The sequence below is a fragment of the Plecotus auritus genome, assembly GCF_963455305.1.
Source record: "Plecotus auritus genome assembly, chromosome: 5".
NCBI classification, from domain to species: domain Eukaryota; kingdom Metazoa; phylum Chordata; class Mammalia; order Chiroptera; family Vespertilionidae; genus Plecotus; species Plecotus auritus.
This window is the reverse complement of record NC_137776.1, coordinates 46,322,793-46,342,953: the sequence shown is the minus strand read 5'-3', so window position 1 is coordinate 46,342,953 and position 20,161 is coordinate 46,322,793. Positions and strand designations below refer to the sequence as shown.

Genomic DNA, 20,161 nt, shown 5'->3' with positions numbered 1-20,161 from the left:
GTTTAAACTTGGGGGTTGGGGGGGGACAGTTTCTCTGCTCTAGTCTTCCTGCTGACTTTCTGAGGGAAATGTGTCAGGGCTGGGTTCTAGGAGGGAGCTAGGCTCCTAAGGAATGTTTGTGGAGAGGGGAGAGGGGAGAGGGAGGGAGAGAGGAGAGAGGGAGGGAAGAAGGGGGAAGAGAGAGAGAGAGCGAGAGAGAGGAGCACTCAGCCAAGGGGAAACTATTTTCTCTAGCAGTGCCCCATTTTCAGCCAATTCTCACCCAGGGACCAGTTTTAAGGATGCGCAAAGGAGCAGTTTATGATTTAAACAACAACACTTTTTATTGTAAAATTTTCATAGCACAACATGTATCACTTTAGGCGTCTTTCAGTATACAATTCAGTGGCATTAAGTACATTCGTGAGGTTATGCAACCCTCACCACTGTCCATTTCCAGAACTTTTTCATCATCCCAAACCGAAACTCGATCCATTAAGCAGTAACTCGCCCCTTCCTCTAACCCTGGGAACCACTCTCCTACTTTCTATCTCAATGAATTTGCCTACCTTAGGTACCTCACGTATGTGGATTCATACAATATTTGTCCTTTTGTGCCTGGTGCATTTCGTTTAGTATGTTTTCATGGTTGATCCATATTATAACATATATCAGAATTGTATTGCTCTTTAAGGCTGAATACTATTCCATTGCATGTATAGACTACATTTTGCTTATCCATTGATGGACACTTGGGTTATTGCCACCTTTTGGCTGTTGTGAATAATGCTGCATGAACACTTGGCATATAAGTATCTGTTCAAGTCCCTGCTCTCAGTTCTTTTGGGAGTGGAATCTCTGGATCATATGATAATTCTGTGTTTAGTTTTTTGAGGAGCCACCAAACTGTTTTCTCTTTAGTTTACTCAAAAACGAAGGCACTCAATCCTGCCATGGGTGTGTGAGAGGGGCCCCCACGGAGAAGTAGACAGACCAGCCGGGTTCAGTCAGGACGCCAGCAGTGCAGTTCCCTGCTCTTCCCCGGTACTGATGTGGGCAGATGTGTTCTGGTGAGCCAAGGCCAAAGCTGCACATTTTCTAGTCCTTTGTGAATTACACTGTGGCTAGGAGGTTGCTAAAGAATATTCTCCATGGGATCAGGGGTAGGAAGAAAGGCAGGAAGTTTCATTGGGAAGGCAGAAAGATGGTGGACACTGACACTGAAGCGCTCAAGATACTGACCAGAGTGACAGAATGGCCAAGATCGAGCCAGGGGTGACCAGGAGAGCAAGGAACAGATGAACTGACCAGCCTGGAGCTGCTTCAACCCAGAGCTGGTCTGGGTTTGAATCCCAGTTCTTCTCTTTGATCGTTTAGGCAATGAACGTAACCTCCCTCAGGTTCAGTTTCCTCATCTGTACGGAAGTCATGAGGATGAAATAAATCTTGTCTGTGAGGTGATTCCCTCATGCCTGTCCCGTCCACTCACTATAGGTCAGGACCTGTGTTCCCTCAAACCCGGAGCATCAAACTCAGGTGCTGCCTCAGACGGGGAAACGCTGTCCTCACCCACCAGCTGTAGACATGGACCTTATCATGGGGGACTTGATGCAGTTTGCATTTTGGCAGCCTTTCTACTGCCTCCTTTCTCTCCAGATCCAATGCTTCTTTACCTTTCTGGGACTGGTAGGTGGGGCTTTCCCAATAGGCACAAAACTGGCTCTTAAGCCAAGGATACATTCTTTGCTTAAATCAATAAAAATAGAAAAACAGACCAACAGAAAACCTCAGCTATTTTGGGCAAAACTCTTCCAGACACCATTGGGGGTGGAAACTTACTGTAGCGATCCAGTTTGATTTCCTGGAAGGGGCTCACTTTCCAGGCTGACAAAGATTGAAGGGAAAAGCAAGGTGAAAACACTTGGAGGCCACAACCTTATAAATGTAAGTTATTATTGTTAATCATACACACAGAAAATTAAACGTTTGACAAGTGAGCTTATACCCAAGTGGACAAGTCTTCCTGTTTGCCCACCTTTCTCTGCTCTGCCCGGTGCTGGGGCGGAGCTAGGCTCAGCTCAGCTTTCTGCTCATCCTTGCTGATTTAATTCAATGAGCCGACCTGCAAACACAGCCAGGGTTCCGATTATACAGACAAGCATGAAGACTCCAAGGAGAATGTGATCCATCACCATTGCAACATACTTCCATTCCTCAGCCGCCTGGGAGGGAAGAAAAGGTTAGAATTTCCTTAAGGTGGTCATTTGGCCCACAATGCAGGTTATGCATCTTTTACTAGTATAGCCTTTAATTTGTAGATTGCAAAGCCTTCAGCATCCTTCCGCTGGCATTATGATCTTTACATGTTGAATAGATTATTCAAAATGCTGACTCACTAAGGTGCCCTAGAGGCAGTCACCAGGCCTACCTTAGGTCAGTAGCTGCCTCTGAAACCCTAACCTGCCCATCAAGCCAAACCCACCCATCTGCACTCGAGCATTTGATTCTTTAAACCCAGAGGTGTGGGTTTCAAGTCATGGAGCTTACGTTATTGGACTCCTGGTCTGACTTCATGGTCTCTGCGATGTACTTGACGCCCTCGATGGCACTTTTCACCTCGGGGTGCTTGATCAGGGGAGAGTGGAAGGCCATGGGTGGGGGCCCCGGCTTCCCAGAAATGTCTGAAATGTCAATGTCTTCGGTGAAAATATTTTTGTCTTGTTTTTCTCTGGATGGCCTTTTCATTGTGGAGAAGAACATGATATTTGGGATGGTGTCGATAAAAACCTACCGTTGGAAAAGAAATCCATTTATGAGAATAATGGCCAGCAAGGCAAGCATCAAACTCTGACTTTGAATTAGCAACGTAACTTTAGGCAAGTCATTCGGCTTCTCTGTGCCTCAGCCTTTTTGTCCTTAAAACAAAAGGACTCTACTAGATTTTCGCAAAGATTCCCTCTTGCATACATAGCCTGTGGCCTCTGTAATTACAGTGGTTAACAGTGCCGATTCTGTCATGTGAGCATTTCACCACTGGAGGGCGCCTGTATGCAGCTGTTGAACTCCAGAGAAACCAATGATGCTAAGCTTCTGGGCCCCCTGCAGGTACCTGCTTCTTTCAAGATCATATGGTTAAAGAAAGGGTCTCTCAGGATAAAAATATATAAGGTTCTGGCCCCACAAAACAGCTAAACTCTTTTCTTTCATTTCTTGTTTTTGAAAAAATGTAAGACAGGTATTGCCAGAAGTCATTCAACAGTCTTAATACAAACAGGGACCATTTCTTCTCCAAAAAATACATTGTGGGCCAAAACCGGTTTGGCTCAGTGGATAGAGCGTCAGCCTGCGGACTGAAAGGTCCCAGGTTCGATTCTGGTCAAGGGCATGTAACTTGGTTGCGGGCACATCCCCAGTAGGAGGTGTGCAAGAGGCAGCTGATCGATGTTTCTCTCTCATCGATGTTTCTGACTATCTATCATTCTTCCTTCCTCTCTGTAAAAAATCAATAAAATATATTTAAAAAAATACATTGTGAGCAGTAGTTTCTGTCAATTCATGACAAATATTTTTAATTTTACACAAAAGATCCTGGCCATTTGTGTGTCTGTGAAGTTTTATATAAACAACAACAACTGACATTTGAAATGTGAATGCATTTTACATTTCAAAAATGTAAATACTTGAGACCAAGTTCCCCATTAAAACTCACTTTGGCCATCTCTCATCAAGCCTCCCCTCCATCTCTAGCCCTTATTCTCTGCAGATGATTCTACCAGCAAAAAATAAGCAACCTCTTCACAAACTGCAAGCCATACAAACAGAAACCTCAAGAATTCCCCAGCATTTGAATAAAAAGGACAGTGATTTATTTATCGTCGCTAATTACAGAGGTTCTTAAAGCTTCAATTAGAGGTGAGCTTTGTTAATTCTGATTTTCTTCTCTCTCTGAGGAAGCTACCTGGGCTATTTATCTCTAGAAAGAGGCCCAAGAACATTCCTTCCAAAAATGCCCTACAGCCCAGAAAGGACTTGCAGCTCTGAGTACCCACAAGGGTGAGCAGAATTCCGCTGGCCATGGGGACAAGGGTAGGGGAGGAGGGGAGGGAAGCCCTGTAGATGCCCTCGAGGGGACGGTGGACCTGTGTGGGGCTTGCAGGGGCCTTGCTCACTCACCTTCCGCACCCAGTCGGGCATGACATGGGTGCTGGGGGTGCGGTGGTGCGTGTTGATGACGATGACAGTGATGATGATGGATGCAATGACAAACACCATGGTGAAGAGCATGTATTTCCCAATCAAGGGCACCGCGCTGGAGGTGGAGGGGATCAGCTCCACGATGACCAGCAGGAACACGGTGAGGGACAGCAGCACAGAGATGCTCAGGGTCATCTTCTCTCCTGGACAAAATGGAGACGAAGCACAACCGCCCCCCTGTTATGGCCTGAACTGTTGCTCCTCTCAACAGTTGAAGCCCTAAGCCCCACCACTCAGTGACTGCTTGGAGATGGGGCCTTTGAAAAGGTGATTAAATTAAAACTAGTGACCCGGTGCACAGATTCGTGCACATTGAAAGGAAATTAATTAGAAGGTGGTTGGTGGGGTGGGACTGGGCAAGACGGGCCGGACATGCCCTGGAGCCAACCTCCCACAGTCCTCCCCGGCTGGCCACACCTGCGGTGGCGCCGGTTCAAAGGGCACCTGCTGAGTGAGCGGGATCCCTCCAGCAGGTGGGGTCCCTTGGCCTGGCCCACAGATATTGGGCCAAAACCAGCTCTACAACATCCCCTGAGGGGTCCCAGAGTGCAAGAGGGCACTCTGCAAAGTTGCTGTTGTACAGGGTGTGGAACGCAAACACAAGTGTGCAGTAAACCAGATTCGGGGCCAACAGTGCCCCAGCAACAACATAACCTGTGGCTACAGGTAGAATTGCTCAGCCCCTCGAGGAATCGGGCTCCCTCCTCTCTGGGTTCAGGGTGTGTCACCCGAGAACCGCAGCTGCGAAGTCACTGCAGCTTGGAAGCTCCTGCATTGAGCACCTGTCCCCTGGTGGTTAGTGCATGTCATAGCGACAGGTCAGATGTTGGACACTTAGCATATTAGCCTTTTTTATATATAGATGAGGTCTCAGGGTGGGTCCTCATCCAACACGACTGGTGTCCTCCTAAGAAGGACACAGATACACACAGAAAGGAAAGACTAGGTGAGGACGCAAGGAGGAGACTGGCATCTGTGAGCCAAGGAGAGAGGCCCCGGAGGAAACCATCCCAGCTGATACCTTGATCTCGGACTTCCAGCTTCCAGAGCTGTGAGACCATAAATGTCTGTTCTTGAAGCTCCCCAGTCTGTGTCCTTTGCTATGGCTGCTCTCTCAGACCAAGACACCACTGAAACCCTCAGGTGAGAGGAATGTTACAGGCATTTCTCCAAGCATCATTCTGGGGACATATTTTGGGCAGAACCTCCTGTGAGACCTTGGCACCTTAACTCTGCAGACAGGTGGCAGGTGTTTTCATTAGAGTCCACCAGGCAGGAAACGGTGGCTTCATCTCCTGTCCCAGAATTCCACTTCTTGGTGGAGCCCAGGGGACCATGGTACATGCTAGCCCCGGTGGCAGTTTTCCCATCTGTAGCAGAACGTCATCAACCTCACAACACTGAACTGCAGCCTGGCCTGCTCATTACCCTGCAGGTGGGTGGGCAGCCAGAGGTTCGTGTATAATCTTCTCATTATGAGAGCGAGGGTAAAGCCCAAAATGAGAAAGAGAAATCAATGATTTCACACCATTGACTGTCGTCTAAAGAGGATGACTTTTTGTCATATGAAGGGACCAGGGAGTGCCCTGCCCCACCTCTTTTCTCCAGGCCCTCCCATTCCAGGGTGAACAATTCCCTGTTGCCGTCTTGGTTAGGCAAGTACAGCAAACAAGAAGGGCGGGGCTGAGGGCATTGGGACGCTTTTGTGGGGACCACCACCTTAGGTGCAGTGGAGAGCCGTTGGGAGGGGCTTCCTCAGGCTGATTTTGTTGTTTGTGTCCTGGGAACCCTCATGTTATCCTGCTTTCCAGTATGGAGCTCCCCCTGGCCCGCCCCTCCCGCCCCCACCAGGATGCTTCCAGATGCGAGGAGTGTATGCAGGATACAGAGCAAGTCCAAACAAGAAGTTATCAGTCTACCTTGTGAGTGGAATTCTACCTAGTGAGGAGGAAAGCCTTTAAAAGTGAAAAAGAAGACAGAATTATAAATATGAAATACTGATCAATTTACATCCATTTCTTGATTAATAATAGTGATAATAACAATAATAGTTTACATTCATCAAGCATCTTACTGTTAAAAAATACTTTCCAAGCATAAATCATGTATAGAAACTGTGAGTAGTTTCCATATTGCCTGACTATTGCTTTCTCTCTTCACTTTAAGAAGCTTCATTTGATTGGAAAGTTGAAAAAATATTTGTTTGTGATCATTTGTTTAAAACTAAGTACAATCACTAGAACATAGATTCTGTAGGGCGAATTCTGCCTTATTTTCCACTGTATTCCTGCTGTATTCCTGTGGGAAAGTTGGATTTAGACTTTTGTGAGGTTTTTTTCCCCTTGTCATTTTGATAAAATTTGACTTGTCATAAGTCGTAAGTTTGAGGGCTGTCTGTACCATCTCCGCCGCCCCCCCCCCCCCGCCCACACACACATACACACTTGTCAGTCATGAATTGTTTATGATTAGGGACCTGCTGGCAGATGTATAGAGACCCTGTTCCTGTTTTCTGTTGATTGCTGTTGTTTGGTGAGATGTGCTGACTCAGTGGGAGGTAAGCAGTGTGGGCTGATATGTGAAAAATATAGGCAAAAGCTATTTTCAAGTGGCCAGCAGTGAGAACAAGAGGGAAGACCTGATTGGTTAGTAAAGAGCAAGTGACTGCCCAGGGAAAATGGCATGAGGCATGTCTGTGATCCACACCTTACCCAGCACACAGTAGGTATTCAGCAAGTAGGTAGGTATTGGTGATTATTTCCTTTAAGTAGACTCAGCTATGTATGTGCATCTTCAGGGTCTTGTTCAGCTCTCTGCCTGCTCTGTAGTCTGCTCCCGCTGTGAGCTCCACCCACAGTGCTCTCACCACGGCACATGGCCACTCAGTAAGCGTGCCCTCCGAGGGATGATGATTTGGCTCTGCCTGCCGTATTTTTTTATTAGCTTATAATATTTCTGGCTTTTCCCAAAACAGCAGCACAAGATCTGTTAGCATCAGCAGCCACAGCCATGGCAACGGCACCCACCTGAGTCTGTGGGCAGGTAGAACACCAGGCCGGTGAGGAAGGAGAAGAGCAGGCAGGGAATGATGACGTTGACGATGAAGTAGAGGGGCAGGCGCTGCATGACGAAGTGGTAGGTGATGTCCAGGTAGGGGGTGGAGGGGCAGCAGGCGTAGAATACCCAGTGCTTCCAGCCTCGGGACTCCTTGATCACCCATTCCCCACTCTCCATGAAGCTGCTCAGGTCTGGCTTGTCGCTTTCCTGAGAAGATGAAATAAAACTCTGAAAACCCAGCCATGTCACCCCAAGGAGGGCCAGGGTTTTGCAATCACCTGTGACAAGGGCACAGATCCCAGCGCTAGTCCATACCCAGGTGGGACCCTGGGTCACTTCCACTCTTAGGTCTCAGGTTCCTTTTCTATCAAATGAGGGTGTTGGAACTACCGGAATTCTCCAAGTTGGTTATACATTCAAGTCACCTAGGAGCTTGAAAACATATGGGTGCCCTAGCCCCATCCCAGATGGATTAGATACATATTCTTGGGACTTCATTTTAGCGTCCAGGTGATTCCCATGGGCAGCACATCAAGAACTTCACCAATCAATTGAGAGCCATCTGACTTGATGGCCCCCCAGGCTCTCAATGGTGCTGAGAGCCTCTGATCATGAAGGGGCAGAGCTGAAGACCTAAATCTGCTTCGCCTGAACCCAACCTCAGTACCCGAGGTCACCACCTACCGGGTTGATGACCACCACGGAGCCATCGTAGGTCCAGGTGCCCAGCTTCATGCTGCAGTTCTGCTCATCAAAGGGAAAGTGGGTGACGATGATCTCACAGTAGCTTTTGAAGATGGCTGGAGGTGTCCATGTGATGTGGCCAGTGTAGTCCAGGAGCACTTTGGTGAACTTGACGATGGCAAAGTCACCATCTGCACTACAGTGGGACAAAAGGGGAGACCAGTTAGTTACTTGGGCGTTAATTATAGAAGCTGTCTTCCAGGCAGTGTCGCTTCTTATCTGTGTCAGTGTTTCCCAAATTTGACTGATAACAGGAATCTCTGGGGTGCATGTTAATAGACAGGTTCCTGGGCACCATCTAAGCATGAATCAGATTACCTGGGGAAGAATCTAGGAATCTAGTTTTAAAGAAATAGCAGGTAACACTGACCCACTGCATCCCAGATCTTTTTCTTCTCAGTGCTTTCTGGTATTAGTAATCACCTCCATCTATCCCCTCCCTCTATATTTTGAAAGTGAACTGGGAAAAACCTAGGAATCTATATATATAAAAGCCTAAGCGACTGCACGACTGAATGACTGAATGACTGGTCGACCGGTTGCTATGATGCGCACTGACCACCAGGGGCAGAGCTGAATGCAGGAGCTGCCTCCTGGTGTTCAGTGCACTCCCACAGCCAACCTCCCATGGCCGGCTGCCCCCCTGCATCGGTCCCAATTGGGGGTGGGGGGCAGCCAGCCAACCTTCCACGGTCCTTCCCCCCCGGCTGGCCAACCTCCTACAGTCCCCCCCCCCCCCCCCATCGGCCCCAATCGCAGCCAGGTCGAGGGACCCCACCCATGCACGAATTCATGCACCAGGCCTCTAGTTTTAAATAAGAACACATCCAGTGGCTCGTAACTATGACAAGCAGGTTAAAGAAGGTGTCCAATACCTTTCTGAGAACTATTTAGGACTCAGTGGGGTGGGATCACACACTCAGATGCCTCCAGGGCCAGGGAGGTGAGGAAGGAGGGAGAGGTGAGGCTGTGTGAAGGGATAGCCCCTCTCACCTCTGATGAAGGTGCCACTCAGCTCTGCCTGTGCTGTCCCGATGGGAGCAAAGGCCCAGTGTGGCCAGATATTTAGATTTTTCTTTAGAAGCTAAAAATCTACATTTTTAAACCCCAAGTTTCCATATTCTTGAATGTTGGAGTTTTTCTAGAAAGGCTAAAAGCCTGGATTTTGATGTGGTATTTCCAAATTTTCAGATGTTGGCACTAATTTCTTATTCAAAAACATCCAACATGGTAGAGATTAAAAATAACAAAAGGCCACTTCTGCAGGCCTTGTTCTGTGAGCAGTTCACTTGTCCTGCAAACAGCCTGTGTCCAGGCCTTGGCCAAGGGCAGGGCGCAGGTGTAAACAGGTGGCTGGGTCTGCCTTGATGGACTTTCAGGGACATAAATCAGGAGGTTTTTCTTCCCATTGAATTTTTTTGTGGGATGGAGGTGGGCTCTCTCCAAAAAACTGTGCTATTGGGCCTTTCAAAGGAGCAGAGGCCACAGGATATCCTAAGTCTCTCCCTCTAAGCCGGTCGACAGGGTTCTTCCTCCAACAGGTGTCCTGAACAAGCTTGTTAACAGGACCAGAGGAGTTTATCACCTCACTCACATTCTTACTGGAAGAGAAACTTAACCAACACAAGACAATGAGCATACTTGTCTGAAAAGTTCACACAAATGATTGTATAATCTGGATCAAGCTCGAATCCCAGTTATAATTGGAAAATATGCAGGGAGAACATCAAAGTAGGGGTGGTCATCCATACAGCATATCATTTCCATTCACTAGCCGTGGCCACCTTCCCTGGTAAGTCTGCAGCACATACAGCCTCTCACCCCAAACATGCTGTGGAATCAGATGCAAGTTCTCCAGGCCAGTGCTGTGTGCTCTGCCTGGGACAGATGCACTTTGAAATGCACATTCCCTGGCCAGTGAAAGTGTGATGATGAGCATGTCATGAAAGCAGAGTGCCTTGAATCACATTTAATTTCATGGCATGCAGTCTGTCACAGAGCCTATGGGTGGGCCACATGGGCACCCTGGGCCATCAGCTGCATGGCATCTTGGGATGCCACAAGGGTATAATGAACAACAGTCTCAGAAGGTCCAGACCTATTGGTAGGAAGGACGTTTAATTCCAAGGAACTCAATTATAGGAGGTTTGGATTCCTTGGATAGTTGCCATGCACCCTGCAGGAGCTTTCAGGGATTAAATGTCCCTTACCCACAGCCCTGATTCAATTTGATTCGGATAATTGTTTCTCTTCATAACATGAGACGCCATATGGCCCCTAGCATGTCAGCTTGGCTCTGGGTTCCTGAGGCACACCAAGAGGTGGCCTTCTATTAGGGCAGTGGTCGGCAAACTCATTAGTGAACAGAGCCAAATATCAACAGTACAACGACTGAAATTTCTTTTGAGAGCCAAATTTTTTAAACTTAAACTTCTTCTAACGCCAATTCTTTAAAATAGACTCTCCCAGGCCATGGTATTTTGTGGAAGAGCCACACTCAAGGGGCCAAAGAGCTGCGGTTTGCCGACCACTGTATTAGGGCATTGGCTCCCCTCCCCATCTGTCCATCCGTCTCACTTACTTGTTATAGAGAACCAAGTCTGGGCGCCAGATATTTTCGGAGGGAATGTGAATCTTTTTCACGCCGCCATAGTCATCTGGATTCCATTTTAGGTTGTAATCCACCCATTGCTAGAAATGAAGACTTTTAACTGATTAGAAAGCTAAACACCTTTTAAAAACAACCTAGGGTTAACAAGAGCTCTGATGGACATGATAATGCAGATAGCGACAGAAACTGTGCTATGGTAAGAAAGGTTTGATTCAGAATTCAGCCTTCACTTCAGCTAACAACACCAGCTAACACTTGCACTGACTGGCTACATGTGGGCACGGTTATAAGCATGTTACCGATATTGATGGTTTAGTCCTCACAATAATCCTGGGACGTAAGAGTGGTCATTGATCCCATTTTACAGATGGGAAAGCTGAGATACCTCCAAGTCTCACCACTAGGTGATGGCAGATCTATCATGCCACAAATGCCCACCCCACGAAAGGAGAATGACCCTATTGTGAACATTTTCCTTAAGAAGGCAGCATCATTTTTTACAAGTTTAGTTCTTCTTATAGTATAAAAGTAATATATGCCCAATGAGGCAAGTTTGGATAACACAATGTTATGGATGGAATTACATCTCCCCAAAATTCAGTGTTGAAGTCCTAATCTCTGGTACCTCAGAATATGACCTTATTAGGAGAGAGGGTCTTTACAGAGGTAATTAAGTGAAAATGAGGTCACTAAGGTGGGCCCCACCTGATAGGAGTGGTGTTCTTTTAAGAAGGGCACGTTTGACCCTAGCCGGTTTGGCTCAGTGGATAGAGCACTGGCCTGCGGACTGAAGGGTGCCGGGTTCGATTCTGGTCAAGGGCAGATGCCTGGGTTGCGAGCTCAAACCCCAGTAGGGGGCGTGCAGGAGGCAGCCAATCATGATTCCCTGTCATCATTGATGTTTCTCTCTCTCTCCCTCTCCCTTTCTCTCTGAAATCAATAAAAATATATTTATTAAAAAAAAACCAAAAAAAAAAAAACCACAGGTCTGCCTGAAGAGGCAAAGGTGGCCAATTAAAAAAAAAAAAAAAAAAAGAAGGGCGCTTTTGAAGATGGATACATATTCAGGAAGAATGCCATGTGAACATGAAAATGGCCAACTGTAAGCAAAGGAGGGAGGGCTGAAGCAGATTCTCCCTCACAGCCCGCAGAAGAAACCCATCCTATTGACACCTTGACTTCAAGAACTGCGAGACAATATATCTGTTGTTTGAGCCACCCAGTTTGTGGTTTTGTTATAGCAGCCCTAGCAAACTAATACACCCAGAAAAAGCACAACGTTAAAAACAAGCACACACCAACACATGTGATCCATAATCCTACCACCCCAAAATATTTACTTTAACACTTTGGTATATACCCCTTTTGCCCAAATTGATTTACTCTGGGCCCAGGTTAAATTTCGGGTTTAATAAATGCAATTATCTAGCTGAATTACCTGTTTGAGTCGAACATTGGTTGTCACGATCTGATTTACTTCATCCTGAAAAAAGACAAGACCCATGTTTAGGGGGCAGAGAGGGGAGCTGAGGGGAGGATGCTCGGGGAGAGGGGGGTTGCCGTGGGAGCCCGGGCACTCTGTCTCACCACGTTGATGAGCTGTATCAGCTGCAGGCCCACGGTGACCTCCACGGCCTGGCGGTGGTCCTCCACTGGCCGGACAACTCTGTTATATTGTTCAAAAAGCTTTGCCACCAGACGGGTCTCATGCTCAGAGCCCAGGACCAGGCCAGCTGAGGAAGCAAATGGCATGCATGCTGTCAGATTCTGCTCCCCACCCCCACGGACACTAACACGAGTACCTGAGGCGTGACCAGCGGATGAAGGCACGCAGGACCTCTGGCTGGACGGCTCCCACGTGCAGCTAGTGTTGCCTACCGTGCTGTCCAGGCACAGCTGCTGGTGCGGTCCCTTCTCAGTGGGGCATGCCAGATTAGCATGGCACTTGCCCTTTGGACAGATGACATTCCTTAATCCAGCTTCTGGCTGCATTATCTTTGCTAGGAACACGTACACGCAGGAAGAAGCCAGTCTCAGTATTTCAGAGTCTGGTCCTGGCGTAATGAAATCTCGAACTGGCTGGCCTCAGATGCTTGGTACAGCCAACAGTTAATGCTGGGTCACACCCATTAGGATGGCCATAATCAGCAAAGTTGGAAATGACACATGTTGGTCACACAGTGGAGAAACAGGAACCCTGAGATGTTGCTAATGAGGGTATAAAATGGTGCAGTCACCGTGGAAAACATGGTGGTGGTTCCTCACACAAGTTATATGGAATTAGCATAAGACATACCAAGTTCACTTCTGGGTATATCTCAAAAGAATTGTTTATACAAAATCTTGTACCTGAATGTTCATAGCAGAATTATATACAACTAGTAGCCTTGTGCACGAATCTGTGCACCAGTAGCTAGCCCAGCTGTGGGCAAACTACGGCCCGCGGGCCAGATTCGGCCCGTTCAGCTGTTCTATCCGGCCCGCGGAGCCGAAAGAGTGGAGGGTTCTCTTGCTCTCCCCTCTGCTCCTTCACCAGCAGCAGTGTTAACATGGCAACGTCGGGAAACACGGCCGCAGCTCCTTCTTCTGAGTGGGCGGATTTATATCCGCCCATTCAGTAGAAGAAACAACCTCTCAATCTTCCAGAGGCTCCTTGTAATGCCCGCGGACGCGTCCCCCGACATCACCCTGGGAATGCGTAGACATTATCGTGGTGATGTAGGGAGACACGCCCCTGGAGAGCACAGTACCAGAGCATTAGCTAAAAAGGAGACCAACAACATGTTACCACTGAAGTTGATGTTTTAAAGACCAAAAACCTTTCAACCCAGTCTACATTGCCATCTACATCTACATCCCGGGCATAATTTGGAAGTTGCACTAAAGAAAATGTTTAATTTACTGTTTACACATTTTGTTCTTTTCTGTTTGTTTTAGTTTTAAATTATTTTATTATATTTAAGTTTAATTTGAAAGGCTTTTGTACCTTTCCTTTGTTAGGCAATTTTATTTTGCCTTTGCCATCTTCAATATAAGGTATGTTATTGTGCTATGATTCCTCCATTTTTTGAAGTTTCAAATTATAATAATTAGTGTTTACATTCTTCTTGTTAAAATGTTTGAAATGAATAAAACTATTGAAAAAAAAAAAAGACTGTACCCTTTTATGTAATGATGTTTACTTTGAATTTATATTAGTTCACACAAACACTCCATCCATGCTTTTGTTCCGGCCCTCCGGTCCAGTTTAAGAACCCATTGTGGCCCTCGAGTCAAAAAGTTTGCCCACCCCCGAGCTAGCCAGTAGCTCGCTGCCGCCCTCCAGTAGCTCTCTGCCCACTGCCCCGCCCTCCTGTAGCTCCCCCCACCCCTCCCTCATAGCTTGCTGCCCTGCCCCCTCCTGTAGCTCTCCGCTGCCCACTTCTAGCTCGCTGCCCCACCCTCCTGCTGATCCGTGATCTGGTCGTTATGGGTCGGTCATTATGCTTCACGGTGTAACAACCATTTCGTATTACATCTTTATTATATAGGATAGTTAAAAGATAGAAACAACCCAAATGTCCATCACTAGGTAAGTGGGTGAACAAATTGTGGTTTAACCATGCAGTGGACTATTATTCAGCCATAAAAAGAAATGAAGTATTGATACATGCTACAACATGGATTAACCTTGAAAACATTATGCTACATGAAATAAATCAGACACAAAAGAACACATATTGCATGATCCCATTTATATGAAACTAGAGGCCTGATGCACGAAATTTTTGCAAGGGGCTTGGCCCTCCTAGCCCCGGCTTTGTCCAGAAAGTCGTCCGGACGGTTGTTCCACTGTTTGGCCATTCGGTCGATTTGCATATTATGCCTTTATTATTATAGACTAGAGGCCCAGTGCACGAAATTTGTGCATGGGGGGGGGGGGACGGTGTCCCTCAGCCCAGCCTGCACCCTCTCCAATCTGGACCCCTTGAGGGATGTCCGACCGCCCGTTTAGTCCCAATCCCAGTGGGAGCCAGCAGTGGGATCAGGCCTAAACCATTGGTCGGGCATCCCTCTCACAATCCAGGACTGCTGGCTCCCAACCACTCACCTGCCTGCCTGCCTGATTGCCCCTAAGCACTTCTGCCTGCCAGCCTGATCACCCCGTAACCACTCCCCTGTCAGCCTGATCAACGCCTAACTGCTCCCTGGCCAGCCCGATTGGCCTGGTCACCCCTAACAGCCCTCCCCTGCCAGTCTGGTTGCCCCCAACTGCCCTCCCCTGCAGGCCTGGTCACCCCTAACAGCCCTCCCCTGCCAGTCTAGTCGCCCCTAACTGCCCTCCCCTGCAGGCCTGGGTCCCCCCCCAACTGCCCTTCCTTGTTGGCCTGCTCTCCCCCAACTGCCTTCCCCTGCTGGCCATCTTGGGGCAGCCATCTTGTGTCCACATGGGGGCAGCCATCTTTGATCACATGAGGGCGGCCATCTTGTGTCTTGGAGTGATGGTCAATTTGCATATTACTCTTTTATTAGATAGGATGTCCAGGATAGAAATTAGTGGTTACCAGGGCCTGGAGGGTCAGGGGCCTGGGGAGAGACTGCTCATGGGTGCGGGGTTTCCTTTTGGGGTGAAAAAGTTCTGAAACTAGACAGCGGTGATGGTTGCATAACATTTTAAATGTACTTAATGCCACTAAATAGTTCACTTTCAAGTGGTAATTTTAGGAATGTGTATTTTACTATGGTAAATTTTATACCGTGTGTATTTTACCATAATTAAAAAAAATAATGCTGGTGGGTACATCTCCCAATTGAGTTGTTAAGACAGAGTGAAAACTGCTTTGCCAACCTGGGTTTGGGGCTCCGATTTGGAGCATGTGTGACTCCAAGGAATCTGTACTGCATTTTCTTTCAGGATCAAGAGCAGTATCATCAATACTCTTGGGGCTCAGAGCCCTTTTATGGCCAATGTTATGTGGTCCTCACAGCTTCCGGGGAGGCAGGCAGGCAGGCAGGCTGAGACTCAGAGGCTGGCCGACCTGTGCAAGGTCACTGGGCTGGGGCAGAGCTGGGATTAGCGCCTGTCACTCTGCCTTGTGCTCCTGCACTAACTCTGAGCATTATGGGTGTGCTGTGGCTGTCTTGGAAACTGCTCAATATTATCCCAATGAGAAAAAGTGTTACAGATTCCAGCAAATGCCTTGTGAAGGATCTTTGTGACTCAAACCGAGGGTGGATGGGGGACTGCCTGTTCAGGGCTGGGAGAGGAAGCAGACACACGATCCCTTTGCCTTGATTCATGTAACCAGAGCTCCCCTTTCCGCTGGTTATTGCTGAAACCCCCATACCTTCTCCCTGGGCCAAGACAGCTTTAAAAATTGAATGAAAGAGATGCTCTCTTTTCCCCAGTCGTGTTAGCCTACTACCTCTAAGACAGGTTATTATTTTATTTTTCTCCCTGGATATTACGTTTGAAGAGTTTGTCAACAAAATAAAATAAAAAATAATTACTTTTCCTATTTTTATTAAGAAAAATAACTGACATATCCAACTTATGTGCCACTCTTCTACACACTTTATACATAGTAACTCTTTCTAGCCTCATAATGGGCTATTTTTGTCCTCACTTTACAGATGGGGAACTTGAGGCACAGAGAGATGAAGTACTTGCCCAGATTTCATAAGTGGTGGAGCGAGTGTTCAAACCCAGAGCCCATGGTCTCAGCCACTCTTTCTCAGCCAGTACTTTGATTCAGCTGGAAATAACCAATGTTGCTGAAACATTTTTATCCCCCAAGAGTGTTCTTTAATTAGTCCATGAGCTTTATTAAAGGCCCTGTCTTGTATTGACTTATTAAGTCCTTACAGCAGGCCTACGAGTACGTCTTTACCCTGTTTTACGAATAAGAAAACTGAGGTGCAGACAGTTGATCAGTGTTCATGGTTCCCAGCTGGTTAGAGGCGGGACTGTGGGGCAGTCTGACACTAGGAGCACGCTCTTTCCCTCCTCCCTAAAGGTACATGTGTCATTTCCATTCAGTGCAGCTTAAGCTCTTCATTATGACCTCCCTGGAGTCTCTGTGGGGAACCCCGGGCCCAGCCTGCCTAGTTTCCCAGTTTTGCACACTCCAAAGGGTCTGTGCAGAGCTTTCACATGGCATCTCCCCTAAACCTCCTGCATTTGAGGACTCTCCAAGAGCATGCTGTCCAGAGACCCAGTGTTTGCAGTCACCCCGTTAAGCTCCTGGGACACTATGATCCTCCGTCCTTCTTGCCTGTTTATCCCGGGCCCCACTCAGCACACCGCGGGAGGGGACTGGCATGGGCCACTGAGTGCCTTGGCCACCGAATGTGATGCTATTGCTTTGGCACTGCCCTGGGCTGCTTACTTTCAAGTGGTGGTTTATTCCGGTTTGACAGGAAGAACATATTAAAAGCAACAGATAGAGCAGATGGTTGGCATTATGTAGCAGGAAAGCTATGCAGGCCAACCCTATGGCCCACCAGGGAGAGGGCAGGACTGGGGACAGGACGCTCAGCACTCCAGTGACACCCATTTCCTCCTCTCCCACCCGGCCAATCACAAGGCCCTTGCTCCTTCCTTAGTGAATTTCTCAGGAATTTCCGAGTCTCCATTTCTTAGATTAGGTTCATTAGCATTCTGTCCCTCTTTCCTCCTCAAAACAGGGTAGAGTGATAGAAAACTTGAGGTCAGAATCTATAATTCTTTTCCTGACTCCAACATGGTCTGGAGAATGGGACCAACTCCTCATGAAGCCGATGAGTCACAGTAAATACTTTCCTTAAAAGGTAGGGTGTAAATCAGTAACCATACAGAAAAACAAGTAAATAATGTCCCATTTCAGCGAAAGCATCCTAATTCAGACAACGGTAACCTTAATTCATTTATCAAATATTTGTTGTACATTTACTGTGTGCAAAGCATTGTGTTAGGAGCTTTGAGATAATCAAAAGTGAGTCAGACATAAATCCTGTCTTCCTACCCTCATGGTGATTGCCATTTGTCACTTACATAAATAACTGAACAATTTGGAAAGTAACATGCTATAAGAGAGGTGGCAATAAAGTAGCTGGGATTCTTGAGATGGAAGAGAGGAAAAGTTGTAATAACAAAATGCTATAGAGCTGGGCCAGTGTGGCTCAGTGTTCAAGCATCAACCTATGAGCCAGGAGGTCAAGGTTTGATTCCCGGTCAGGGCACATGCCTGGGTTGCAGGCTGGATCCCCAGTGCAAGAGGCAGCAGATCAATGATTTTCTCTCATCATTGATGTTTTTATCCCTCTCTCTGTCTCCTTTCCTCTCTCCGAAATAAATAAAAACATATTTTTAAAAAGGAAATCTTTTTTTTTAAAAAAGCTATATAAATAGAACAGAGATCATTATGTATTAAGCTAACACAGGAAAATGTATCCCTGATACGATGAGAATTTTTCCCACAAAGGACTGATTCTAAATAGGGAAGCCCAATACCATCTCAATGTGTTTTTCGTATCACACTGGTCCAATTTGTGTCTTTATGCCCACTGGGTTAGACAAGGGAATTCGGTACTGTTACTAGTCACCTTGGGTAAGTAATGCTTATCTCAGCCTGGTGCCGAGATATTTTGCCACCTTTGACATTTCAGGCTGTTTTCTGACTGTGCAGATAACCAATGCAGTCTATAAATGCTCACATTCCGAGATTTGTAAGTTAAGTGACTTTGGGCAGGGCAGTTCATGTCTTTCAGCCTGTCTCCCTAAGAAACAATCAAAGATGTTGGAATGCCTCATCCAGCTCTGTATTCACTCATGTGAATTGACACCAGCAAATTCTAGGATTGATCTAAATACCTATCACATGCCTTTTAAAGTAGCTAAACATGCATCTTTGGAGGTTTTTGATATACTAAGAGATCTCCTAAGGATTTTTATACATAAGCATGTAACTTAAGAATTTTCACTGTGTGTAGTGTTTGCGTGCACACACACACACACACACACACACACACACACACACAGAAACACACAGCCACACACCACCGCCACCACCAGGCAGCTTTGGTTGGATCAAGTCCAAATCCTACAGGATATAATGTATCTGAATTTATTAGAGTTTAGGCTATTTCCGTCAACTCTGCTATTGAAAAACATTCATAATAACGCTCTTCACCTCTCTTGCCCAGAGGCCTGTGTTGTCAGAGAAACATTAGAGAAGAGAAATCACAGCGTGTCAGCTGCCTGGCCTCTCGGTTGGGATGATGTCACCAGGAAGCTTTTACATGAAGCAATCAGAAAACCTCTAGCTTCCTCTACCGGAAGTTTGGGATTCAGGATAGCGTTTCAGCTGCTGTGTTGTGACACATTCCGAAGTTGAATGAAGGTCAAGGGATGTGCAAGGTTTCACGGTTTCATTTCAAACCCACACCTACATATAGTAATGTACTTCCAAAATAAAGTAGGCAAGAAAGCATTCATATGAACTTTCCTTTTTTAACTTCAGAAGTTTAAAAAGTTACACAATATTTCAGCTCATGGAGAGCATTTGATTACAATTATGAATAGGGTTCTCTCTCTTGCACCTGGAGCTGTCAATCAAGCCTCTTCGTGTTCAGAATTCTCCAGGAGCAATCAAAGGGCTTGTGAACCTATTGTCTGCGGTTGTAAATCATCACTCTAAGTCCCTGTGGTTCTTCAAGTGTGAAAGCAGCTCTGGGCAGGTAGAGGTGGTGGTGAATCTGATCACAGGGGCGCGTGGGGGACAGGCACCGATGGAGGGAGAGACGCCTGTCCACTTTGTAGCCTTTGACCCAGCCGCTCCCAGTTTAACTGGATTAACACAAACTAAAAATCTTTATCCCCAAACCCAATCAAGTGGACATTGGTGAGAAACTGACAGCCGTCTGGGGCTGCTGAAGCCTGCCATTTTGTGTTCCCACCAAAGAAGCAAGGCTCTGGTTTGGGGGCGTCAAGAGCGTCAGCCTCAGAGAAGAGCCCCCCCGAAACCGGCACTTACCTGAGCAGAGGCCGAGGAGCAGGAGGAGCGGCTGGGGCTCCATGAGTGTGGGCACTGGCGGGGCTGGTGGAGGCTGGCGACCGTGCTGCTTGCAGGAGTCTGGCTGGACACTGGGCGGCTGGAGGGTATGGCCGGCCCTCCTCCACGGAGCTATTGTTTTACACCACCTGTTTGGGCAGGGACAGCTGGGCTGGCAGAGCCTGGAGCCCAGGGCGTGGCCTAGGGCCTTACACTATGACAGAGCCTCACTTTACACAGTTCTGTACCCTGGGCAAGGTGAGTGTGAACTGCACTGTGTTTGAAATGCACTATGAGTCAGATCTTAATTTAAAAACAACAACTTACAGTAGGGAAAGACGTATTCTGAATGGTGAGCAGCCCTCTCCCTTTTGTGAAAACCGAGCCTCAGCTCTGCGGATTGGTTTATTCGGGTCACTGGTCTGAGCAGACAGTCAGCTGTGTGTCAGACCCGACCCTCCTAAGTCACAGACGTCCGGTTCCGCACACAGGAAACCCATTCGCT

The 20,161-nt window shown here is 47.2% G+C and overlaps 1 protein-coding gene across 1 annotated transcript; it reads right to left on the bottom strand.

The window, feature by feature from the left end:
* Positions 1 to 300: 300 nt before the first annotated feature.
* On the bottom strand, positions 301 to 19,776 carry CHRNA1 (cholinergic receptor nicotinic alpha 1 subunit). The gene is made up of 9 exons (XM_080668692.1): positions 19,639 to 19,776; positions 12,233 to 12,378; positions 12,084 to 12,128; positions 10,616 to 10,725; positions 7,975 to 8,170; positions 7,260 to 7,497; positions 4,153 to 4,376; positions 2,527 to 2,766; positions 301 to 2,201 (listed from the first exon to the last, which is right to left on the bottom strand). Exons 1-9 carry the CDS (start codon positions 19,679 to 19,681, stop codon positions 2,070 to 2,072), a joined length of 1,374 nt encoding a protein of 457 aa, XP_080524818.1. The 5' UTR covers positions 19,682 to 19,776; the 3' UTR covers positions 301 to 2,069.
* Positions 19,777 to 20,161: the final 385 nt, after the last annotated feature.